The sequence below is a fragment of the Chiloscyllium plagiosum genome, chromosome 43, assembly GCF_004010195.1.
Source record: "Chiloscyllium plagiosum isolate BGI_BamShark_2017 chromosome 43, ASM401019v2, whole genome shotgun sequence".
NCBI classification, from domain to species: domain Eukaryota; kingdom Metazoa; phylum Chordata; class Chondrichthyes; order Orectolobiformes; family Hemiscylliidae; genus Chiloscyllium; species Chiloscyllium plagiosum.
The window spans coordinates 15972990-15999742 of record NC_057752.1 but is presented as its reverse complement, the minus strand read 5'-3'; the positions used below and the strand labels follow the sequence as shown (position 1 = coordinate 15999742).

Sequence of the window (26753 nt, the reverse complement as noted above, 5' to 3'; positions counted from 1 at the left end):
TTTGCTCGCTGAGCTGTAGGTTTGATATCCAGACATCCAAAATGGTGGCTTTTTTTTTCATACACACGGATGAAAAAAGCCACCATTTTGACTGGGACAACACATCTATCCTGGGACAGGCTAAGCAAAGACATGCCAGAGAATTCCTAGAGGCCTGGCACTCCAACCACAACGCCATAAACAAACACATAGATCTAGATGCTATCTATCAACCCCTCAGAAAACAAACAGGAAATGACATCACCTCAAACCCCAGGAACCCCATCCAGGAGAAAGATATAAATAGAAAGCAGGAGACAACAGCTTCGCTTCACTTGGAGGTCGCCACTGATGACGTTACCTAGCCAGGTAATGAAACGTCTGGATATCAAACCTACACCCTACACCTCAACCTGAGCTACAAACCTTGCCAGTAATATAAACAAAGACTGTAAGTTTCTTTTGATATCTCAAGGGCAAAAGAGGGGCAAAAAAGTACATTGGGTCACTGAAAATGATGCTGGAGAGATAACAATTGGGAACAAGGAAATGTCTGAGGAAGTCAACAATTACTTTGCATCAGTCTTCAAGGTGGAAGACACGGGTAATATCCCAAAAATTCAAGAGTGAGGGGGCAGAGCTGAGTAAGGTGGCCATCACCAAGCAAAGGTTGCAAGAAAAACTGAATAGCCTGAAGGTAGATATATCACCTGGACCAGATGGACTACACCCCAGAGTTCTAAGAGAGATCGCTGAACAGATCATGGAGGTGTTAGTGATAATCTTTCAGGAATTGCTAGAATCAGGGAGTGTCCCACAGGACTGGAGAATTGTTAATGTGACACCACTGTTTAAAAAGGGAGTAAGACAAAAGACGGAATATTACAGATTGATTAGCCTAACTTTGGTCATGGGTAAGATCCTGGAATCCATTGTGAAGGATGAGATTTCAGAATACTTGGAAGTTCTTCACTCAGCGAGTCGTAAGTTCATGGAATGCCCTGCCAGTAGCAGTGGTGGACTCTCCCTCTTTATGGGCATTTAAGCGGGCATTGGATAGGTATATGGAGGATAGTGGGTTAGTATAGGTTAGGTGGGCTTGGATCGGCGCAACATCGAGGGCCAAAGGGCCTGTACTGCGCTGTATTCTTCTATGTTCTATGTTCTATGTACGATAAAATAGGGCAAAGTCGTCATGGTTTCATCAAGGGGAGGTCATGCCTGACAAATCTGCTAGAATCCTTTGAGGAAGTAATAAGCAGGTTAGACTAAGGAGAGTCAATGGATATTCAAGAAGGCCTTTGACAAGGTGTCGCACAGGAGGCTACTGAGTAAGGCCCATGGTGTCAGAGCCAAGATGCTAGTATGGAAAGAAGCTTAGCTGTCTGGCATAAAGCAGAGATTGGGGATGAAAGGGTCCTTCTCAGGGTGCCAGCTGGTAACAAGTGGTGTTCCGCAAGGCTCAGTGTTGGGACCCCAACTTTTCACTTTATACATTAATGATCAAGATGAAGGAACTGAGGACATTCTGGCTAAGTTTGCAGACGATACAAGATAGGTAGAGAGACAGGTAGCACTGAAGAGGCAGGAAGGCTACAGAAGAATTTGGACAGGTCAGGAGAGTGGGCAAAGTGGCAGATAGAGTACAATGTGGAAAATGTGAGCTCATGCACTTTGGTAGGAAGATTAAGAGACATAGACTATTTTCTAAATGGGGAGAAAACTCAGAAGTCTGAAGTGCAAAAAACTCTCGTCCAGGATTCTCTCGAGGTAAACCTGCAGGTTGAGTCAATAGTTAGGAAAACAAATGCAATGATGGCATATATTTTGAGAGGACTTGAATATAGACGCCAGGATATACTGTTGAGGCTCTATAAGGTTCTGGTCAGACTACATTTGGAGTATTGTGCATTGTTTTGGGGCCCATATCTCAGGAAGGATGCACTGGTCCAGGAGCATATTCAGAGGAGATTCATGAGAATGGTCCCAGGAATAAAAAGCTTAACATATGAGGAACATTTGAGGACTCTGGGTCGAGACTCAATGGAGTTTAGAAGGATGAGGGGGGATTTAATTGAAACATAGAGAATTCTGAATGGCCTGGACAGAGTCAACTTTGAGAAGATGTTTCCATTGGTAAGAGAGATTAGGACTCGAAGGCACAGCCTTAGAGTAAAGGGAAGACCCTTTAGAATGGAGATGAGGAGAAACTTCTTCAGCCAGAGTGTGGAATTCATTGCCACAGAAGGCTGTGGAGGCCAGGTCACTGAGTATACTTAAGACTGAGATAGATAGGTACTTTAGTATCAAGGGGATCAATGGTTATGGGGGGAAAACGGGAGAATGTGTTTGAGAAACTTATCAGCCATGATTGAAAGGCACAGCTGACCCGATGGGCTTAAGTCCACAGGGAGCAATTCAGCTGTGGTCCTGGAGGAATACAGAAAGTGCAGGAGAAGACTTAACAAAGCAATTAGAAGAGCAAAAAGGGGCATGAAAAAAAGACTTGTAAAAAAGGATTAGGGAGAATCCTAAGGTATATTATAAAAGCATTAAAAGGAATAGGTTAACCAGGAAGACAGTAGGGCCCATTTGGGACCATGGGTGCAACCAGTATGTGAAGCCGCAGGACATTGTAAGGGTATTGGATGAGTACTTCCCTTCACTTTGGAAAAGGATGACGTAGGTATGGAATTCAGGAAAAGGGCCTGTGAGAAACTTGCACAGTTTGACAGAGGAAATGGGGAGGAATTGGAGGCTCTATCAGACTGAAAAACAGAATAATGACCTGGCCTGGATTGATTGGATTAGTGTGAAAACAGGCCCTTCAGCTCAACCAGTCCATGCCGACCCTCCGAAGAGTAACCCACCTAGACTGATTTCCCTCTGACTAATGTACCTAACACTATGGGCAATTTAGCATGGCCAATTCACCTGACCTGCATATCTTTGGACTGTGGGAGGAAACTGGAGCACCCGGAGGAAACCCACGCAGACACGGGGAGAATGTGCAAACTCCACACAGAGGTTGGAATCGGACCTGGGACCCTGGTGGTGTGAGGCAGCAGTGCTAACCACTGAGCCACTGTGCAGCCCAGCCCCTGGATGAAATGCATCCAGGCTGCTGGGGCAGGTGAGGCAGGAAATTGCAGGGGCTCTGAGGATGGCAAATGTGGTTCCATTTTATAAGAAAGGTAGTGGAGGTGAAGCAGGGACTTACAGACTGATGAGTCTCAAGTCAGCTGCAGGGAAACTATTAGAGAAAATTCTGAAGGAACGCATTAATACCCACTTGGAAAGGCACAGGTTAATTAAAGATAATAAGTTTAGCTTTGTCGGAGGACGTCATGCCAAAAAAGTCTTTTAGAATTTTTTGAAAATATGATCAAGTGTATGGATGAGGGAAACACAGTTGATGTAGTTTATACGGATATTAGCGAAGCTTTTGACAAGAACAAACATGATATATTAATTGAGAAGGAATTGAGGGCAACTTGACAAGAATGATCAGAAACTGGCTCAGTAACAGGACACAAAGGGTAGTGGTAGAAGGCTGTTCGAGTGACTGAAGGTTGGTGTCCAGTGAGGTACTGGATCACTATTGGATCCTTATTGTTTGATTAGATTAGATTACTTCCAGTGTGGAAACAGGGCCTTTGGCCCAACAAGAAGCACACCCAACCAGACCCATTCCCCTACATTTACCCCTGCATCTAGCACTACTGGCAATTTAGCATGGTCAATTCACCTAACTTGCACATTTTTGGACTGTGGGAGGAAACCGGAGCACCCAGAGGAAACCCACGCAGACACGGGAATGTGCAAATTCCACACAGTCAGTCGCCTGAGGTGGGAATTGAACCCGGGTCTCTGGCGCTGTGAGGCAGCAGTGCTAACCACTGTGCCACGGTGCCGCCCATTTGTTATGTAGTTAAATGATATAAATAAAAATGTGGGGAATATGTTAAGCAAATTTGCAGACGACACCAAGATTGGCAGAGTGATTAATAGTGAAGACAATTACAAGTTACAGGAAGATATTGATGGGTTGGTCAGATAGCCAGACCAGTGGCAGAGGGTTATTTACAGAGTGTGATGTGATGCACTTTGGAAGAAGAAACAAAATGAGGGAGTATTTAATAAATGGCAGGGCACTGGGCAGCTTAAAGAAACAGAGGAACCTTGGGGTAATTAATTATTCACTGATCCTTGAAGTCAGCAGAGCAGAGGACTAGGATAGTTAAGAGGGCATATGGGACACTTATTTTCATCAGTTGTACTGTGGAGTATAAGAGCAGGGAGGTAATGTTGGAGGTGTACAGAGTGCTGTTGAGGCCACAACTGTTTACAGTTCTGATCACCTCACTACAGAATGCAATAGCACTGGTGGGAATACAGAGGAGGTTTACCAGGATGTTGCCTGGGATGGAGAAATTGAGCTATAAAGGGAGACAAGATAAGCTTGGATTGTTTCCTTTAGAGAAGGGAAGACAAAGCGGAACATGATTGAGGTGTATAAGATTATAAGATATATGAATAAAGTGAGAGGGAGCAGCTGGTCTCCTTGTTGGAGAGGTCAATCATGAGAGGGCATAATTTAGGGTGAGGGGCAGGAGATTCAGAGAGGATTGGGGAAAATCTGAAATGGTGAGAATCTGAAATGCACTGCCTGGGAATGTAGTGGAGGACAGAAATCTTACAACCTTTGTAAGTATCTCAAATACCATAACAATCAAGGAAAATCAATAGGAGTAGAAAGTTGGGATTAGAGCACTTTTAGTGGTAGATATGTTGTAGCAGACCCAAAGGGCCGATGGGCCTTTTCTGCACTTCTATCAATCTACCAATTTAATGTTTCATACCCTTGATGGTCCAACAATGCTTGACAATCCTACTTTGGAGTAGGACTTGAATCCATTTGACACATTAGCATGAATGCTACCCACTGTGCCACTGCTGATATGGTTTTAATATGAAAAATTGAAAACATTTGCACAACTAAGCCTTACTAATGGATCAACACTACAATAGGGACTTTCATCTATTAAACCAAATCAGTTATCTACCACCTAATTTTATACTTGAGCTCAATTTCCCGCTCTCAAACTCGACTTTAACCTCACTTTGCAGAATGTAATTAGTGGGAAGTGAGCACGCTGATGCAAACAGGAAGCGCCTGTACTGATAACTACCTTCACCACAACCACTCGCCTGACATACTGATACTCAGGTTTTGAAAGTAAACTTTGCACATCAGTAGCTGAGTCTGCTAGTGAGTCAAATAGCTGTAAAGTTTCCATGCTAAAAAAAGTTTCCATTCAGTACCAATTCAGCACCTTTTCTTCTCATTTTGAATGACAGTCTAGAGATCCTTCCACCACAATGAACGTTTCTTCAGCAATATTTTTAAACTCTATGCTTTACATTCTGACCAAAGCTTATTGTTAAAACTTATCTTTATTTTTAGTTATCTTGGCATTTTCTCCTGAAGGTTTCACGATATTGGTTCTATTGACAGTGCTGCTCACTTGTCCTTTCCCTCAGTTGTCTTTTTTCAAAATTCATTCCTGGGATGAGGGCACTGCTGGCTATGTAGCATTTATTGCCCAGCCCTTGTTGTCCATAGGACAGTTAAGAGTCAACCACATTGCTGTGGATCTGGAGTCACGTGCAGGCTAGACCAGGTAAGGATGACAGTTTCCTTCCCTGAAGGAAGGACATTAATGACCCAGATGGGTTTTTCTAACCATCAGCAATGGATTCATGGTCATCATCAGATTTTTATTTCCAGATATTTATTGAATTCCACTACCTGCTGAGGCAGGATCCAAACCCAGATTTCCAGAATGTTACCTGGGTCACTGGATTAACAGTCCAATGATAATATCATGAGGCCATCTCCTCCCCTAATTCTGCTGGTGTAAACCTTGATAATTAACAAGTATCGTCAGGCTAATCCAACAGCTGAATCTCACTTTATTGTCTTTCATTATAATACACGCGTCTTTTTCAGGATAGGAGAAAGTTTTTAAGTCAGGTCACAAAGCCAATGATATTTGCACCAACTGCAATTTTAGCACAGATCAGTTAACAAGGAACAGACCAGGTTACAAATGTAGGATCTGAAGAACTCCACTGTCTGTTTTTCATGTAGGGATATTCTGAAGCTTGACAGGTCAGGTCAGCAATGATACAGCACAAATGCATGTGTAGATAAAGCACACAAGGCAGCTACTGGAATGTAACATAGGAGGAAGAGTAGGCCATTCTGCCCATCGAGCTGCATACATACTTTCTGAGAAGTGTGAATGCACTGGAGATTATGCAGAAGAGGTTTATAAGAAAAGTTCCAGGGATGAGAAACTTCAGTTATGAAAATATATTGCATAAGTTGAAACTTCTTTCCTTGGAGAAGTTTAAAAGGGAACTTGATAAATTTTTAATAAGAAGAAGTTTGTGATAACAGAGAGAAATGGTTTCCATTTGTAAAACAGAAAGCACAGACTTTAAATAATTTGCAAAAGGAGTGACTGTGAAGTGTGAAAAACTAAACTTCTGACCACAGCACCTGGAAGTGTGGAGGAGACAGGTTCAATCAAAGCAATGAAGAGGACATTAAATGATTTTATAGCAATAATATATAAGCCCACAACAAAAGGACAGGAGAATGGTTCCAAGTCACAATGCTCGTTTGGACCGAAGGTGTAGACATGACAGGATAGCCTCTTTCTAGACCATAACAATTCTGTGATTCCAACATAGGTGAAAGTTCAGACTTGAAATATGAATTACCTCTTCTGGAAATCCCTTTTCCATCACATTTCCTCTTTTAGTTATGGATAGGTAGAGCACTATAAACTACTACAGCTCAGCAATGCTATTGAAGTGTTATGTGTCATGTTTTTTTTCCTAGCTATAATTACAGTCCTTCCCTTTCACTGGCTATAAACAATAATAAAATGTGACAATTGCTTGAGACTGACATTTCAACCTGGCTTCTGTGGGAGGAGAGTCACATAATCAGAGCAGAAAAGACTGGTTAATCAATAATGAAGTTTTATAACATACACAGTTTTCAAAAGTTCTCTAGTACGTAATTGAATGGTGAGTGCATTTCCAAGTGTGTGCTGCAACAACTTCAGGCTCTAAGAAGAAATGACCAACAGCCTTAATGATTTTTAGCAAACCAACAATCTTCAAAACTATTTAACTCTACAGGGCAGCTTTGAAAAAAGTGAACAATTTAATAATTAAAATGCTTCCACCACACCTTCTTAGCATATTTGCAGAGTGGGTGTCTCTATCCTTAATCAATGCTGTGTTAACAGATTTTTAGCAGGCCTTGAATCTGGCTTCCGGGCCTGTGCCCTGAGGAGGAGGAGTCACCTCAGGTTTGGGCTTAGGTTCAACTACAGTGAACTATAGCTTTTGCCTAGGTTGCACTGGCATCACAGATGATCATATTCCACCAACATGAATAGCATACTGACAGACACTCCCTGTCCATGCTCATAGCCCAATTTACGCAAGTATTAGAATTGCCATCACTCATTGAGCCAAATCTGGCAAGAGTCAGCACATTCTGAATTAAGAGGAAGTAACAAGAAAAAGAGAGGTCAGTCTCCTTGACTCAGTCATAGCTGATCACTCACTCACTAATCCTATGTAAACATATTTTTATAATGGGGAATTCTTGTAGGACAAAACAAAAGCTTAAAAAATTCCTAGTAATGAAAAGCAATTGGTGTGGGAGCAGCACAGACAGCGTCACAGGATCAAGTTAGTTTTGGAAGCCATGCTGTGAAATGCATGAGCTCCACCTGCAGTCAGCTTTCAAACATTGCTCTCCCCAAACCGGAATTTCAACAATTGGTTTAATTTAAATCCTGCAAAACACAAGTTTGAACAAGATGTCAGGATAAATGGATCCTCTTTAATAACTCTTGCTGGAGAAGCATCTACCTTTCCCTCTAGAGAGTTAAAAAAAAAACAAAGTGTTAACAAACAGGATAATTGGAGCATATAATCCCATTCCATTGTACAAAATGAAATTGGAATATAACCTGCTGTCTGAGGCAGTTGTAGTAGAAGTGGTTAAGAAATTACCTTGGATATAGCTGACTTACTCCAAGGTAATGATTTGGCAAGAGTAAAGGTTATAGCTTAACCCATAAACATGGGAAGGCTAAATGAGATTTAAAAAAAACATGAAACAGTTACAAGAACAAGTTTTAATCATTTTCCATCATGTGCAGTGGCCAATGCAATGGCTCACAAAGTCCATCACCAGAATCCAAAGTAACTCCAGAATCAGACATAAGAGCAGATAAAACTTTCCTTAAGAATGAAGGTAGTTCAGAAGTAGTATTTGGAAAGTCTTTGTTACTTGATGTTCAGAAAGCAGATCTGGAGTTAAGTTAGTTAGTACAGGCAGCTCACAGTGAGGCAGAGGCTGAATGAATTCCAGAGTGTTACCCCATTAAAAAAACAGTTGGAAATGGAGACGCTCTGACAGACTTGTGGATAAAGAATGGATGCAGAGTTGTACTAATCAAAATATCGTAAGGAGACACTGTAACATATGAAAACTCTATAGCATGTAGGAATTCTGAAAACTCAAGCACCAATAAGCAGACATTTTACCTGGTCAAGACTTTGTAACAGTACTGTACAACATGTCATGAATGTCAGGTAGTAGGAAACCACAACATGTAATCAAATCAATGCTTTCAATACTCTTATCAATGTCTGAAGAATCAGTTCAGTATAAGTAGATTGCATAGGATGATTACCCAAGGACACATGGAAATATTTCCAGAGGACAATTCCAGCTAAGTGGAAAGATTCATTCTGTTATACATTCACATCACAAACCTTATTTACCCTATTCAATTTACCTACTCAAGTAATATTACTTACTCGGGTTTGCTTTGTAATTTTGCCCTGAGTTGTTTGCATCCCTTCAACAGAACCTCCCCTCTAATTCTATGTTGCTGGTTTCAATGTGGTCCGTGACCACTGGCTCTTCCCCCTCCCATCTCAAGTTCTTCTTGAGTACACAGTAGATATCCAAATCATGCTCAGTTGCAGAGAACATATCTATTAAAACCATCAACTTGATAGAAGATGCTCTTTGTCTGCCTGAAACTTAGGGGTATTCTGATGCAAAGGATTGACCACAACCAAGTACTGAAGACTGGTATACACCAAGGTGCAGTATGATGTGCTGGGATATGCACTAAAGCTTGATGCACCGAGTGCAAACGTTTGCTGGGGCAGAACCCATTGTGTAAGACCATAGTGCATTGAGGGGTTTGTAATCATATAAAATCCCTTTAACTGCATATGCTGTAAATAGAAATTTTAATAGTAAGCATAAAAAGGTATCTCAGAATGCCACGTAGTGTACTGAAAGAAACTGTCTTGCTTTCCACTTTATGTAATATCAACATTGAAAAATTATCGAACCTATGCTAATAACTTTTATTAAGTATATATTTTGGGGTGCAAAGAGCCTCACAGATCAGGCAGCTTGAAAATTATCAATGTAAGAGTGTGGTGACACATGCTGGAAAGTGGATTTCTGCAGCTTTTGATACTGTTGCATCAAATATAGCATTGTCTCTCCAATTGAACAGGCTCCTTGAACAAAAGAAAGAAATTATCTTTGGAAATGCACATAATCATAATCACTAACTGAAAGTGGGGTAAATTTTGTGCAGGCAACTGGGTGAGATCACACTGGGGTATGGGATATGTTGTTGATTAAGTATCCATGAGACATGATTTGGAGATGCCAGTGTTGGACTGGGGTGTACAAAGTTACAAACCTGATGAAGGAGCAGCGCTCCAAAAGCTAGTGCTTCCAATTAAACCTGTTGGGCTATAACCTGGTGTTTGTGATTTGTAGCCATGAGACATGGATCTGGTTCACACAGGCAAGAGGCAGTGTCAAAGCACCCCCTGGTGGGCATGCAGTCACACAACACTAGCCACTAAACTGACTTCTCACTAATCAGGTTTTTAAACTTGATTCTAGCTCAGTGCTTTTTGCCAATTTTCAAAGATGTGACCTCCAAATGCCAATGCAAACCTTTCTATTCTCACAGAATATGGGTCAGGTGTAATAGTCGCAGTGCCCCTACCTTTGTTGAATTTATGGACTGGAATTTTCTTCAGCTGCTCTTTTGACAGTCGGCTTGTCTGGATTCTGCGCCGATACTGCACACATCTCACTATCTATAACACACAAAATAAAGTGAGACCTCAGGTCAAAGGTGAAGTAGGATTTCATCATCTGATGCTGTTAAACTCTGGCACAAGACCAAATCTTTCTTTCACAGCTTGAGACACTTGTCCCTACAACAAACAAATGAGACAAGGGGATCTCACCTAGTCACCTTTACAAATTTACCTCACTTTTTGTTTAGTTCTAAGTTGTGATCATAGAAGCATGAATCAGCAAAGTTGGAAATCAAACTAAAAAAGGAAAAATGTTGAAGGTGACCAAAGCTAAGGGAAGGAAGTTTAAAGCAGAGTCTTAAAGGAGGAAAGGGAGTTTCCTTTTATTCTTTCTTGGGATGTGGGCATTGCTGGCTGGTCAACATCTATTGCCCATCATTAATTACCCAGAGAACAGTTAAGAATCAACTACATTGCTGCAGATTTGGAGTCATGAGTAGGCCAGATCAGGTAAAGATGGCAGATTTCCCTCCCAGATTAGTGAACCAACTGGGTTTTTACAACAACTGGTCATCATTAAATTCATTCCAGATTTGTACTGAATTCAAATTCTGCAGTCTGTCACAGTGGGATTTGAACCTGGATTCTCACAACGTTACTTGGGTCACTGGATTAATAGTTGAGCATTAATACCAGTAGGCCATTACTTCCCCAGATTCAGGATGGAGTGTTAGAGGAATGTCAGAGCTTTGGGCCCAGGAAACTGAATGAAAGGCAACCAATAGTGAAGTGATTAGGAGACCAGAAACAGAGTAATGTAGATACCTCATAAGTTTGTAGGATTCAAAGAGCTAACAGAAATAAGGAGCGGTAAGGTTATGGGGGAATTTGAAAATAATTGGGTAATAGATGAAAGGGATTTGGTGCAAGTTGGGGACGGATAAAAGAGCTTTGTATAACCACATGTTTATGGAAATTACAGCAAAGATCACAGCCTCCTCACGCAGCCGATGTTTGTCTCGGGTACTTCCCAAGTAGTAGTTCATACACCACGGATCCTACATCATGCAGCAGCTTGGGATGAATCTCAACAAAAATCATTGCATCTCTCTCCAATCTGGCCCAGCTCTCTCCAGACCTTCTTTGGAAAGGCACATTTAAAAAGGACTTGTGCAACGTTCTCTTGTCCACCGCAGCTGCTTTGAGGGAGAATACAGTAGTAGAAAGTCCCTTGCCGAGCAACAACATTCTGATGGGGAGCATCCCTCTTACCGCTAGCTAAAGCTATATCTCAGAGCTTGTTAGAATGCCTCAGTGCCAGACCTTTCTGTCAAATGGGTTTGACAGTCTGCTCAAGGAACCACCAAAACAGGACCAAGCTTCTCCTTTCCCCAATGAACCTAGAGGATGTTACATGCTGATCACTGCCTGACAGACTTGTAGTCAAAGGTGATTTTCTCAACAAACTTTTCCACGAGGGACAGATAGTATGTTATGGGCCCAACACTTTCAATGTTCTGTAGCAATTGGGCCAGATCCATCCTTGGGAATAAGTAGAACCTCAGCATGTAGTTCCACTTAGGTTTGTGTACCGATGGTCTATGCGTAGCTTGGTGCAGGCGCACATGAAGGTGGCCATCAGGATAAAGATGCATTTTTCCCCTTTCTTTCCAGAAAACTTTATCAAGTGTCCCTATGTCTATCTTTGACCACTAGATAAAATGGAAGATAGTTCAGATGACTGCTGCAGCCCAGACTCAGGGAATGGGCCAGATCTACATTACATACAACACTGTGAAAGATGCTCTTTGATTTGCCTGAAACATATTGGTTTTCCAATATGGAGAGATGTCTGCAACTGAACATGGTGGACTGACACATTTCCAAGGTCCTGGGTAATGGGCATACGGAAGCCTGGGACAGTCATTGCAAATTTGCAATGTGGAAAAGTTACATGTCTTTGGTCTTTCTGCTAGAATGTACTGGGAACTGTTAATAGATAATTCCTTAGGTTGTATCAGCATACACAACTTTGTTAAATTTAGTTCACATTCCAAATTCATATTTGCATTGAGATACCAAGGGTGTAAACTGCTCTGAGAAATATGATTTTTCACTGTATTTCTGGTAATGTCCAATTTGAATCGCTTTTAAATACACTTATTGAACAGCTTTCTTCTGCACAAAGGTCATAGTCAGCTGCACTAGAATATTCAGGTTAGAGGTCACAAAGGCGTGGGATGAAGTTTCAAACTGAAGTGGGGAAGGTACAAATGATGTTATCAAGATGGAAAGAAGCGATCTTAGATAGAACATAGAACAGTACAGCACAGGAACAGGGGCCCACAATATTGTGCCAAAGATGATACCGAATTAAAGTAATCCCTTCTGCCTGCCCTTAGTCCATATCCCTCCATTTATGGATGTTACTGATAAGTGATTGGAAATTCATCCCAAATAGTACCAAAAGACATGAAGCATCTGGTGCACCTTGGACAGTTTTCAGAGAGAGGGATGGAGTCAGTGTCTATGGAATGAAGTTTGTTTCAGGCAATGTTTTTGGTATTCCAAATATTTCACTGGAAGCTCAGTCGATATTGATGCTGCACAAGCAATCTGACCATTCAGAGAGTGTGGAAGGTTGAAGGAGCGGTGATGGCAATTGTTTTCCTCACAATCTAGCAAAATCCAATTGTAATTGACAATGCTGTGATTTCTGATGATGTCATCAAGACAGCAAATTCACAAAGGCTTAACATGCAAGAAACACCTGTTTCCTGCTGACCCCTCTCCCCCGTGAGAACATTCTGCACCCTCTCTGAGACATCCTACTGTGCATTTTGGGAAAGCAAATCTTAGCAGGACTTATACACTTAATGGTAAGGTCCAAGGGAGTGTTGCTGAAAAAAAAAGATCTTCGAGTGCAGGTTCATAGCTCCTTGAAAGTGGAGTCGCAGGTAGATAGGATAGTGAAGGTGGCGTTTGGTATGCTTTCCTTTATTGGTCAGTGTATTGAGTACAGGAGTTGGGAGGTCATGTTGCAGCTGTACAGGACATTGGTTAGGCCACTGCTGGAATACTGCGTGCAATTCTGGTCTTCTTCCTCTCGGAAAGATGTTGTGAAACTTGAAAGGGTTCAGAAAAGATTTACAAGGACGTTGCCAGGGTTGGAGGATCTGAGCTATAGAGAGAGGCTGAACAGGCTGGGGCTGTTTTCCCTGGAGCGTCGGAGGCTGAGGGGTGACCTTATAGAGGTTTACAAAATTATGAGGGGCATGGATAGGATAAATAGACAAAGTCTTTTCCCTGGGATCGGGGAGTCCAGAACTAGAGGGCATAAGTTTAAGGTGAGAGGGGAAAGGTATAAAAGAGACCTAAGGGGCAACGTTTTCACGCAAAAGGTGGTACGTATACAGAATGAGCTGCCAGAAGATGTGGTGGAGGCTGGTACAATTGCAACATTTAAGAGGCATTTGGATGGGTATATGAATAGGAGGGTTTGGAGGGATATGGGCCGGGTCCTGGCAAGTGGGACTAGATTGGGTTGGGATATCTGGTCGGTATGGATGGGTTGGACCGAAGGGTCTATTCAGATTTAGATTACTTACAGTGTGGAAACAGGCCCTTCGGCCTAACAAGTCCAAACCGACCCAGCGCAATCCACCCAGACCCATTCCCCAACATTTACCCCTTCACCTAACACTATGGGCAATTTAGCATGGCCAATTCACCTAACCTGCACATTTTTGGGCTGTGGGAGGAAACCAGCGCAGACACGGGGAGAATGAGCAAACTCCACACAGACAGTCGCCTGAGGCGAGAACTGAACCTGGGTCTCTGGTGCTGTGAGGCAGCAGTGCTAACCACTGTGCCACCGTGCTGCCCCAAATTTCCATGCTGTACATCTCTATGACTCTAAAAAGCACATGTTACAGCAGCACCTCAGGGAAACCTGATCAATTTAGTTATTACATGATAAAACAAAACATTTTTACATACAATTTAGAATAAACTGCAGCAAGCAAATCTACACCGCCAAGATTGAGAGATATTTGAAGCATAAACTCAGCTCAGGTTCTCTTTCCTGTGCACAAGTTTAGCTAATCTCAGTTGCTAAGCATGGGGGGGGGGAAGGAAAAAAAAAGTTGAAGTCTGTGGTCCTAATCCAAACTTCGCAAACTTTGTTAGAAAATGAGCATTCAAATGACGCATTGAGATCTACATTGGCCATACTCAAAAGTTCAGTTTACAGCCACTCACATGAAAAGGGTGGGATATGAAGGGGGTGGTATGGGAGGGGGAGATTGTGTGGACTGAACTGCATTAAGGTGAAGAATGATAATTCTCAGAGAAGAAGAGAGAGGAAAAATAAACACATGGGGAGCATTCTCAGGCAGCAACCCTGCTTGTGGAAATTTTACACTCCTGAGATGTGCAGCCCACAGATCAATGCCTGCAACCAAAACAAGTTCCACAGTTTGAAGGCAACAAGCAGAGCAATTCTCCGGGCTCTTCAGGTGGTGAACGAAGCATAGGACAATGGGCAATTAATTAAAATTTATTTCCATTGATAGGTGAATAAGGAATGAGGCATCAAAGGCTGAAAATTCTCACTGCATATGGTTTTAAACTCATGACCTCATTTTATACTATTCGCTCTGACAGTCACCGTGCCACCTAGCTGGGTGAGGATGGCTACAGCACACAGCATTATCTAGAACCTCAACACCCCCCACCCTATTACCTCAATTGGTAACTCAGAGCTCAGATGGTGAAAATTAATTTGAACAGCACCAAAACGAATTCCTTGGAAGGAGTTAATTTCCCCCATGTTCTTTCAATGTTGGAATGACATGAGATGGATCAAATAATCACCCACCCTAGCCCCGCCCAAGTTGAGATTGGTATGGACATGGTTCTTCTTTCTAGTGAATAGGGCTTAGTCTGCACAGAGAGTCAAAACAGTGTTTACTCTGAGAAGCTATTAGGTCTAGGTACAAATTGAAATAGGTGGTAGAAATCGGAATCATGCAACACAAAAGAATAAACAACCCCTCAACAAACCCTCCCAAGGACAGGTATAGCCCGATACTCGACAGGGTAAAATTCTTTCTGCGTTTTCCATGATTTAGCCCCAAGCTCAGTGGAGCACCTCCCCTTGGAGCAGGGCAACATTTTCCATGTCTCACATTAGCCACCAGCACCCCCTGCTGCCTGTGAGACTAACAATTAGTGGCAAACATGTGACGCATCATTTAAAATAGAACCAACCTCAGTTTCAGAACTGAATTTCAATATCCTCTTGCATTTCTCCTCATTGAAATGAATCCTGCTAAGAAAAACTACATACTGATATGTTCAGCACCATGCACTTACCATGACAGTGATCATAACGGCAATCACAATTCCAACCACACCAGTGAAGGGAATGAGGTAATATCCCAATGGGAAGTTGAAGTCTGGCATCAATACAATATATGCACTGTGAATAGACAGAACAGTGAGAAATGTGTGGAGTGGTGAATGATACAGGCAGTTCTGATATTCTGGGAAATACACTTCAATCATGATTGAAACAAACAAAACTAATATACAAACAAACATCACATTTCAACAAAACTGTTTTCTCATGAAAGAAAAAACACTGCAGCCCAATAGGTTCATCTTTTAACAGCCAGGACAGAGGCAGGAACAAGGCCCCAACTTCCTCATAATACCAAAGGAGCTATCAGTGATTGTGAGGTCATCAGCTTCAAGGTCAACATGAAACACACGAGTTTTTACAGATTCTCAGCACACTGCACAGCTCACACACAACAGCAAATGACTTGTAAATCCAGTGTGTTGTAACTCAGGAGAATGAGGGGAGTGAAAGAGGAAGGATGGGGGGGGCGGTCACTGAGTGGGAATAACACTTTGTCACTAAAGCAAATGAAGCTCATGAAAGATTGAGTCGTGCCATAAAATATAACATACAACATTTTCATAGAAACTTACAATGACAATGATGTAACACAAGATATCACCTACCCTTTGTCATAAGTGAACAGTGACTTTAGGAGCTGGGAAGCACGGACCCCGATGAAAACTGATGGGATTGTTATCTGATGTCTTATTTCCTCTGCAGAATTGACAGAAATATTAATCACCAGTCAATTTTGAAATAATGTTGAAATAATTCCGCCCACATCCATTTGCCAAGTTCTCTACAAGTAGTTGGCCAACTGGCTTTCACTGGGCTATGCTACTTTCCACCCAATCAGCTTCAAGGAGTTCATTTCAATGTGAAAAACAACAGTATAACCCTGGTAAGGAACCACAAATCCTCATTCAGCAGCTCCTAACAGAGACAAAGTTGAGGCAGGAATCTTGCTCGGTGTCGGCATAAAGAAACTAAGTTTAAATAACTATTTTAAATTCTGGAGCAGGTGTAAAACAAACAACCCTTGAGCCTGTTCTATTATTTACCAAGTTTCTGAACTTTTGAAAACTTATCACCAACTCAGCATGGCTTGAGAAATAAAAGCAAACTAATGCGGATGCTGGAATCTGAAACCAAAAGAGAAAATGCTGGAAAATCTCAGCAGGTCTGGCAGCATCTGGAAGGAGAGAAAAGAGCTGATGTTTCGAGTCTATCTGCCTACACTTCCACCCTCAGCTTGTCCAAGGCCCCAAAGGAGCCTTCTACATCCAAAGTTTCATCTGCACTTCCACGTCATTTACTGTATCAATTACTCCCGATGTGGCCTTCTCTACTACATGCAGAGCGCTTCAGAGAACATCTCCAGTACACCCGCACCAACCAAACCCACTGACCCATGGCTGAACACTTCAACTCCCCTCCCACTCCACCGAGGACATGCAGGTCCTTGGGCCTCCTCCATTGCTACTCCCTTACCACCTTATGCCTGGAGGAAGGTTGCCTCATCTTTCGCCGCGCAGCCCTCCAACCCTGTGGCATCAACATTGATTTCAGCAGTTTCCTCATTTCCCCTCCCTCCCACTTTATCCCATTTCCAACCTTCCAGCCAAGCACCGCTCTCATGACCTGTCTTACCTGTCCATCTTTCTTCCTACCTATCTGCTCCACTCTCCCCCCAACCTATCACGTTACCCACACCTCCATCCACCTACTGCACTCTCAACTCTGTTCCCCCATCCCACTCCCTTCCCACTTATCTCTCCACCCCCGAGTCTTCCAGCCTCATTCCTGATGAAGGGCTTTTGCCTGAAACATCGATTTTCCTGCTCCTCCGATGCTGCCTGATCTGCTGTGCTTTTCCAGCATCACACTCTTGACTCCAACCTCCAGCATCTGCAATCCTCATTTTCACAAAGTTAAAAGTCACACAACACCAGGTTATGGTCCAACAGGTTTATTTGAAAGCACTAACTTTTGGAATGCTGCTCGTTCATCAGGTAGCGCTTCCAAATAAACCTGTTGGACAATAAACTGGTGTTGTGTGATTTTTAACCACTGAAGGAAAGGCAGGCACTTCTCCCAGAAGACTGCCCTACATTCATCCCTTAACCAAGATGACAAAGATAAACAGGTTAGGTTAGGCACTGCTTTTTATGGGGTAATACTGCACACTATTCAACAACTATGTTTACTTATTAAAGGTGATTTTAAAAAAAACTATCCTCTCCCAAGCTAACATTCCCAGCATAGAGGTGCTCATCACCCAAACCCAACCCCAGTTCAGCAGGCTTCCAAAAAACAACGCTACTTGGTCACCATAGCAGAAGCCTAGGAGAATGGCAGGTTTGCCTTAGGAATGTCCTTAAAGCCTCCCTGCAGAGATCAACCATATGATCCATTTCATAGGGAGACCTTTGCTTGTGTCTGACCAAACAAAGACTTATTCAGCAAGGCATCAAACACAATTAGAGACTTTGCAAGGCTGAGAGGTTGGAGAGAATACACAAACCTCCAAACACCTCAACTGCCTGACATTCCAGCATCACCTGCCCTGCACGTGGATGTGTTTGAACTAATCAGCCACCTCAGAACCAATCGAATCAGAGTGGAGTAAGTCATCCTCAATCGAAAGGGAATGCCTGAGAAGAAGAAATAAACAATGAACATTTCTTTCAGAATTTTGGAGACTCAGAACCTACCACTGCTCCAGTGCATGCTGAGCAGCTGATCCGAGTCGACATTGTGCACGATTGCTGCTTTATACCCAGCCTGCTGTGCCTGAAGCACCTGCAACAAAAATACACAATGCACTAGTGCTGGCCCTTAAGCAGCTAGACAAGTTAAATAAGATTGTTTCAATGATAATGTTCATTCTTTTTATTTGATTATAAATCAAACAACATGGGGACTCCTCCACACACACGACAGGGTACAGCAACAAACCACAGAAAGAGAGGGATGGGCTTGGAAGACATTGTTGGGAAGGATCACCCAATTCAGTTTGAGATTAAAAAGGTACAGTTAAAACTTGGCAAGACAAAGTAGGTATTAGATTAGATTTAGATTAGATTACAGTGTGGAAACAGGCCCTTCGGCCCAACAAGTCCACACCGACCCGCCGAAGCGAAACCCACCCATACCCCTACATTTACCCCTTACCTAACACTATGGGCAATTTAGCGTGGCCAATTCACCTGATCCTGCACATCTTTGGACTGTGGGAGGAAACCGGAGCACCCGGAGGAAACCCACGCAGACACGGGGAGAACGTGCAAACTCCACACAGTCAGTCGCCTGAGGCGGGAATTGAACCCGGGTCTCTGGCGCTGTGAGGCAGCAGTGCTAACCACTGTGCCACCGTGTCGCCCACGACGATGGGACACATCCCAGTGGGATATAGAAGAAGCTTTACTCTCATTAAGCTGGTGCTATAGCTATCCTGTGAGTATTTGGTGGCAAGTGTGGAAGGAGCTTTACATTTTGTATAGAAGAATGAAGAACCATTTACATTCATTTCAAAAGAGTAGAGGATGCTTTACTCTGCATCTAACCTCATGCTAAGGAAAAGAAGGATTGAAATCGTGGAGAGACTGGCCATAATTGTTACACCATCAGTTCAAAAACAAACAGATGGGTAAATCAGTGATTAAAGGCCAGTGCATTTAATGGTGAGGGGACTTTTGGAAGCAGAGAAGATTTAGTAGTGTAGCACCAAGAAGGAAATACATTGAAAGTTGCAGCTTTTCCTGAGGCAGAGATGATCAGGTTATTCGTTAGAAGTCTGTGCTCCACAGAAAATGAAGAGAAACACTTTTCATATGCTAAATAGCTGATAATCAAAGGACAGAGATTCAAGGTGATTAACAAGAATACTAAAAAAACAGCAACGTTGGATAGGATGGTGGAAAAAGCTTTAGTAATAGTTTTACCATTGGGCTATATTATTGAAGGAAAAAAAAGTTGCAAGAAGGTGGGCAAACAGCTGGGATGTGGAATCAACATTTTTCTTCCAAACCCAAAAACTTATTTTATTCATAAAAATATCTGTGTGTGTATATATATTTACTCCATTCAAACAAACCATAGACATACCTCAAACATACAATACATTTTTATTTCAAAAGTATACATTATTCTCTTATTTTATTCATAAAAATATCTGTGTGTGTGTATATATATATATATATATATATATTTACTCCATTCAAACAAACCATAGACATACCTCAAACATACAATACATTTTTATTTCAAAAGTATACATTATTCTTTTTAAAAAAGTGTATATATACATTGTGACCAATGGATTTTGGTTCTGTACACTTAACACATCAAGTAGTCAACTGGATCAGTCTTCCACAGAACCAGCATAGACATCATGAACTGAATCATTATGGTAGTTAGCACCCATGGCAGCATTTGCCCCGTTCAGCACAGATGACCACTGCAGGAATCTAATCCTAGCACTTACACCCTTCACCTTGAGCACAACATGCACAAGAAATGGATGACAATATGATGACCAGGAGTGTGAAGGCTTATCCTTTTATTTGATATTTTTTCTGTGATACGTAGATGGCATGAGATTTCCTCAATACTTCCTCTGCTTAACGTTTGCAAAATCAAATCCCAGTTATCGTGCACATGTCTAGGTGACTATTATGTATCAACGACAATAAAATCAAATACTTCAGATCCTTAGCTGTTCAGTCTGAAATATTTCTCAGGAAATGATATTACTCAAGTTTTATTACCTACCTTGACGTCAAAATTGCATCCATATCTGCGAATCATAACAATAAAATCAAGGCTGGTGGTATTTGAAGGTGGCGGTGCAATAGGTTCACAGGCATTATCAGGCTTGGCAAATACCAAATAACCCTACAGGGATTCAACAAGAAATACTTGTGACTTTCACTTGAAATTTAATTAGTTTAATTAAAAAGCGCGCATTAAGGCCTGACCACCTGCAGCTGCAACAGTGAATTACATGTACCTGTCTTCCCCAATCAAGCCATATGACTAACTTACATCGAGCACCTCCACAAGGTCAGAAATATTAACTTGCCAATTTATTTGGAAAGTAACAAAACACTGAAATATCCAGTGGTTAGCACTGCTGCCTCACAGTGCCAGAGACCCGGGTTCAAATCCCGCCTCAGGCAACTGACTGTGTGAAGTTTGCACATTCCCCCCGCCCCGTGTCTGCGTGGGTTTCCTCCGGGTACTCCGGTTTCCTCCCACAGTCCAAAAATGTGCAGGTCAGGTGAATTGGCCATGCTAAATTGCCCGTGGTGCTAGGTGAAGGTGTAAATGTAGGGGAGTGGGTCTGGGTGGGTTACGCTTCGGTGGGTCGGTGTGGGCTTGTTGGGCCGAAGGGCCTGTTTCCACATTGTAAGTAATCTAATCTAATCTAATCTAAAGAACAATAAAGTTCCCCTTTCCTCAGCTCTCAAATCTTGAATGTAGAATATTTAATACACTTCTTAATCTTCTCAAGAGTCAATCAACTTTTCCCTCCCTTATTGATGCAATGCACAATAACAAGATTATCCAACCATTCTTGCACATCTGACCAAAAAAGGAGAGTGCCTGATGCATTCTTGCTTTGACAGTTTTACATTTCCACATTAGCGGTACAACTGGTGTAAACATGTATGCTGGAGTGCTCAGTAAAGTTAAACATATTACAATTAACTGATGTCCCAAACTAATACAAATTTCCCAAAGTTTCAATACTCTTACTTTCCCTCTGATTTATACCATTCATAATCAGACTGCATAGAGATCATTCTTGTTCTTTCCCAAAGAATCATTTACAATAGCACTTTGGTTCAAAGTGTCATCTAAAAGAAAACATCTCTGTCAGCGCAGCCCTCCCCAAGTACTTGACTGAGGCACAAATTTGGAATGGTCTCTGGAGTGGAATTTGCCCCCTCAACCTCTCATAGATGAGCCACAAATAATATTTTCTCTTTCATGAGCAACAGTTTAAATGAAAGCAGCAGATAGATTATGACGAGGTAAGATAGCGAGGCATAATAGACAAATTTTAAAAATCTGTCTGTCCTTTCCCTCCTGTATCCCCTCCCCTCCCATTTTTGCAATATCCTGAAGTTATGAAAAGCACAACAGAAATGCCTTGTTTTAAAATTTGAATTCTTTGCTGAAAGCAATAAACCTACCTGCAGCCCCTCCCTTAGTAGCTGATAGCCAAACATTGATGGTAGGTCATCAAAGATCATGGTGGTGTTGGGGGTACTGTTTGTGTACTGTCAAAAGAAATGGATCCATTATTCCTGATATTTCCTTCTATTTATGATGTTGACATTGCATTGCCTTGCAAGTTTAGACAATAGACCATTCTGCCCTTCGAGCCTGCACCACCATTCAATATGATCATGGCTGATCATCTTTAATCAGTATCCTGTTCCTGCCTTATCTCCATAACCCTTGATTCCACTATCCTTGAGAGCTCTATCCAACTCTTTCTTAAATGAATCCAGAGACTGGGCATCCACTGCCCTCTGGGGCAGAGCATTCCACACAGCCACCACTCTCTGGGTGAAGAAGTCTCTCCTCATCTCTGTCCTAAAGTTTATTCACAATGGCAACCGATTTCAGAAAGAAGGGGTGCTTCTCAAAAACTACAGACAGGTTTTCACACTGGAAGTGATTTTACTCTAATTCCTTTAGGAGACAGAAGGATCTGCACCAGTTAGCAAAGTGGCTGGATAGAGGCAAGATATTGCAGAACAATGGTAAAAAATACAATGAGTAGATGTTAAAACAAAATGTTACAAATGCAAAGTTTATAAGATTGCTATGTTTTGAGAGGGTCTCTTTAATTCTAGTTAATTTGGGAGGGGGGAGCAATTTGATTTTCTGAGTTGTGCAAAATGTTCCCAACTGTAAACAACAGGAACAAATGCTGCACTAACTGCAGATAGTCTTTCAGCCCCCAAGAAAAAGGCTCTCAAAAAGCAGTTCTTGTGTAGTCATAATGAGCTAGGTGCCCTTTCTAGGGGCTACCAAGTAAAATGCATGGGGCTACAGGGTCTCTGCTTAAAGAGATGCATCCGGTGACTGAGGAATTTGGAAGATACAGCTTGGCACAGCTGGGCTGTATGGGGAGAATATAGCACTTAAAAGCAGGAGTAGGCCATTCTGCCCTTCAAGCCTGCTACACCATTCAATTTAGGAAATCTCCCAAAACTATAAGGAAACCAAAACTATACATAGCAAAATTGCTGTATAAGTAAAGAATACCATCTGTTATTCAATTCCTCTGATAATAAAATCAGCATTATGTTGGCCTTCTAAATTGTTTCCTGTACCAACTTTGTGACTTATACACTAGAACACCTAGATACTGGTGGACCTTGGAATTCTACAGATGTTTGCTATTCAAATGATACTCTGCTTTTTTTTATTCTTTCTGCCAAAATGAAAACCTTCACATTTTGATTTATTATTGTCACATGTACCGAAGTAGTGAAAAGTTTTATTTTGCACTCAGTACAGGTAGATCATAACTTATCAAGATCTTAGGGTGATTGAACACGTGAGGAATACAAAGTTATAGCTGCAAAGAAGGTGCACAAAAAGCAAGATCAACAGCAGGAAGAAGCTGCTCTTGAACCTGTTGGTACATGTGTTTAAGCTTTTGTATGGTCTGCCTGATGTAGAGGTTGGAAGAGATTATAATCGGGGTGTGAAGGGTATTTGGTGATGTTGGCTGCCTTTCCACAGCATCTTGTAGATACTATACACTGCTGCTACAGAGTGTCGGTGGTGGAAGGAGTGGATGCTTGTGGATGCAGTGCCAATCAAACAGGATGCTTTGTCTTGGATGGTGTCAATTTCTTGAGTGTTGTTGGGGCTACACCTGGATGCATCATAGCTTGGTACCTGAACTACAATGCTCAGGATATGCAGTCAATGGATGGGAGTTGATTTGCGTGAAGGTCTGGGCTATGTTCACAACTTTTTGTAATTTCTTACAGTCCTGAGCAGAGTAGTTCAGGTACCAAGCCACAATGTATCCGGGTGCAGCCCCAAAACCATTCAAGAAATTGACACCATCCAAGACAAAGCAACCTGTTTGATTAGATTAGATTACTTACAGTGTGGAAACAGGCCCTTCGGCCCAACAAGTCCACACCGACCCTCCGAAGCATATACCACCCAGACCCATACTCCTACATTTACCCCTTCACCTAATACTACGGACAATTTAGCATGGTCAATTCACCTAACCTGCACATTTTTGGATTGTGGGAGGAAACCAGAGCACCTGGAGGAAACCCACGCAGACACGGGGAGAATGTGCAAATTCCACACAGTCAGTCGCCTGAGTCGGGAATTGAACCCGGGTCTCTGGCGCTGTGAGGCAGCAGTGCTAACCACTGTGCCACTGTGGCACTATATCCACAAGCATCCATTCCCTCCACCACCGACACTCATTTACTATGTACAAGATGCACTACAAAAATTCATCAAAGATCATCACACAGCACCTTCCAAAACCACACCAACTTCCAGAGGAGAAAGTGAGGACTGTAGATACTAGAGATCAGAGTCGAGAGTGTGGTGCTGGAAAAGCACAGCTGGTCAGGGAGCATCTAAGAAGCAGGTGACATCTTAGAAATAATCCCTCATCAGCCCTCCTGACTACTTCCATCTAGAAGGACAAGGGCAGCAGATACATGGGAACACCACCCCCTGCAAGTTCCCCTCCAAACCACCCACCATCCTGACTTGGAAATATAGAACATAGAAGAATACAGCGCAGTACAGGCCCTTTGGCCCTCGATGTTGCGCCGATCCAAGCCCACCTAACCTATACTAACCCACTATCCTCCATATACCTATCAAATGCCCGCTTAAATGCCCATAAAGAGGGAGAGTCCACCACTGCTGCTGGCAGGGCATTCCATGAACTTACGACTCGCTGAGTGAAGAACCTACCCCTAACTTCAGTCCTATATCTACCCCCCCTTAATTTAAAGCTATGCCCCCTTGTAATACCCGACTCCATACGCGGGAGTCACCGTTCCTTTACTGTTGCTGGGTCAAAATCCTAGATTTCCCTCCTTAATGGGATTGTCCACCCACAGCAAGTGAACTTTAGCAGTTCATCAAGGCAGCTCACCACCACTTAATCAAGGGCAACTAGGGACGGGTAATAAATGTTGGCCAGTCAGCAACACCCACATCCCACAAATGAATAAAAAATAACATGATTTCTATGGTGCATCTGTAAACATTGGAGAGGGTCCTTATGGATATGCTGAATTTCCTTAGCTTCCTGAGGAAGAGGAGGCACTGTTGTGCCTTCTTGACCATTGCATCAATGTGGGTGGACCAGGACAGATTGCTGGTGATAGTCACTCCTAGGAACTTGATGCTTTCGACCTCCTGGATTCTGATGTCAATGACCAGCTCTTTAGGTTTGCTGACATTGAGGGAGAGATTGTTAGCTTAGCACCATGTTGCCAAGCACTCACTCTTTCTTGCATTCTGTCTCGACATTGTCTGGCCGACAACAATGGTGTCATCAGCGAACTTGTAGATGCAGTTCAGACGAAATTTGGCCACAAAGTCGTGAGTGTACAAGGAGTACAGTAAGGGGTTGCAATTTTACCACATTACACTCCAACTGTCAGATTTTTGCCCAACCAACTTTACTTAACCACATCAGTATATATCCGTGTTATGTAGGTGACATAACAATTTCCTGCCTACCTGTGTGTGCACGTTCTGCAAATGTGGTCACTGTGCCTTTGCTCCTTTCAGTTAAAGTAACTTGACATAAAATGTAAGAGGTTGTGGCCCAGCAAAGACCCCTATGAGACTCCACTTGTCACATCTTGCTAAATTGGACCTATTTATAAATACTTGTCATTTTCGGCCAGCCAGCCAAGCTTCTATCCATGCACCTATGTTACTCTCTACATCATGAGTTCCTACTTTGTGCAATAACCCTTTTTTTTTTTTAAATGTGGTACTTTCTCCAATGCCTTCTGGAAATGCCTCTCATTTGACATCACTGTTCTTGGTGAGTTAATGTGGGTTAGTACAGACCAGGAACTGAGGTGTATGGTTCAAGAATATATCCCAATGGGGCATTCACTCACTGAATGGGTCATCACAGCAGCACATAAATAAACTTTCAACCTTTCCCCCTAATATGGGCCAGAATGGGAGGGAAAACAGATTATTTTTAAAATGCTTATTTTGAAGTGAGACTTACTGCACACACGTATCCCTCCACAGCTGGCACATCCATTAGAAGAATCGGCAAAACAAAAATGGCACAGTATGGCACTGAATAGTACACACCCGCAGGCATCTTGAGTCAGGGAATCTTGTATAGCACCTGCCTCAGGAAGCAAAGAAAACAGATCAATGATAGATATAATCAATAGTTTGGATACTACAAGGTTCCCCTGCTGTCTCAATGAGGAAGTTGAGGCCAGGTACAGACTGCTGCCAACACATTATTGTAACATGATGTGGAGGTGCTGGATTTGGACTGGAGTGAACAAAGTCAAAAATCATTGTAACATTCTGTGCTCAAAAGATATGACTCAGAGTTATAAAGTATTATAGCACAGAAAGAGTTCTTTCAGCTCATCATACCTATGAGTCATTATGCGTGTTCCTAATCTAATCCCATTTTCCAGTTGGTCCAGGCTTTGTATATTATGGCATTTTGTGTGTTCATCTAAATACTTACAGTCACAGTCATAGGAAAGAGACCCTTCAGTCCAACCTGTCCATGCCGAACAGCTATCCCAACCCAATCTAGTCCCACCTGCCAGCACCTGGCCCATATTCCTCCAAACCCTTCCTATTCACATAGCCATCCAGATTACTTGTAAATATTGCAATTGTACCAGCCTCCACCACTTCATCTGGCAGCTCATTCCATACTCTGCGTGAAAACGTTGTCCCTTGGGTCTCTTTTATATCTTTCCCCTCTCACCCTAAACCTATGCCCTCTAGTTCCGGACTCCCCCAGCCCAAGGAAAAGACATTCTGGATCAGTGGTGCTGGAAGAGCACAGCAATTCAGGCAGCATCCGAGGACAGGCAAAATCGACGTTTCGGGCAAAAGCCCTTCATCAGGAATAAAGGCAGAGAGCCTGAAGCGTGGAGAGATAAGC

General features: G+C 42.4%; 1 protein-coding gene across 5 annotated transcripts in view; it reads right to left on the bottom strand.

Annotated features, from left to right (window-relative positions):
- The window catches only part of LOC122543409 (E3 ubiquitin-protein ligase RNF167-like), a 127556-nt gene that overhangs the window by 78685 nt on the left and 22118 nt on the right, over positions 1 to 26753 (bottom strand). For 3 of the 5 annotated variants that reach the window (XM_043682116.1, XM_043682119.1, XM_043682118.1), the window contains 7 exons: positions 25839 to 25964; positions 21769 to 21855; positions 20342 to 20464; positions 18283 to 18370; positions 16192 to 16282; positions 15538 to 15643; positions 10125 to 10218 (listed from right to left, as the gene is read on the bottom strand). In XM_043682116.1, coding sequence (XP_043538051.1) covers positions 10125 to 10218; positions 15538 to 15643; positions 16192 to 16282; positions 18283 to 18370; positions 20342 to 20464; positions 21769 to 21855; positions 25839 to 25937 — 688 coding nt within the window. In that variant the 5' untranslated portion in view covers positions 25938 to 25964. Of the gene's footprint in view, positions 1 to 10124; positions 10219 to 15537; positions 15644 to 16191; positions 16283 to 18282; positions 18371 to 20341; positions 20465 to 21768; positions 21856 to 25838; positions 25969 to 26753 lie in introns of all 5 variants that reach the window. The other 2 variants (XM_043682117.1, XM_043682120.1) reach the window with 2 other exon arrangements.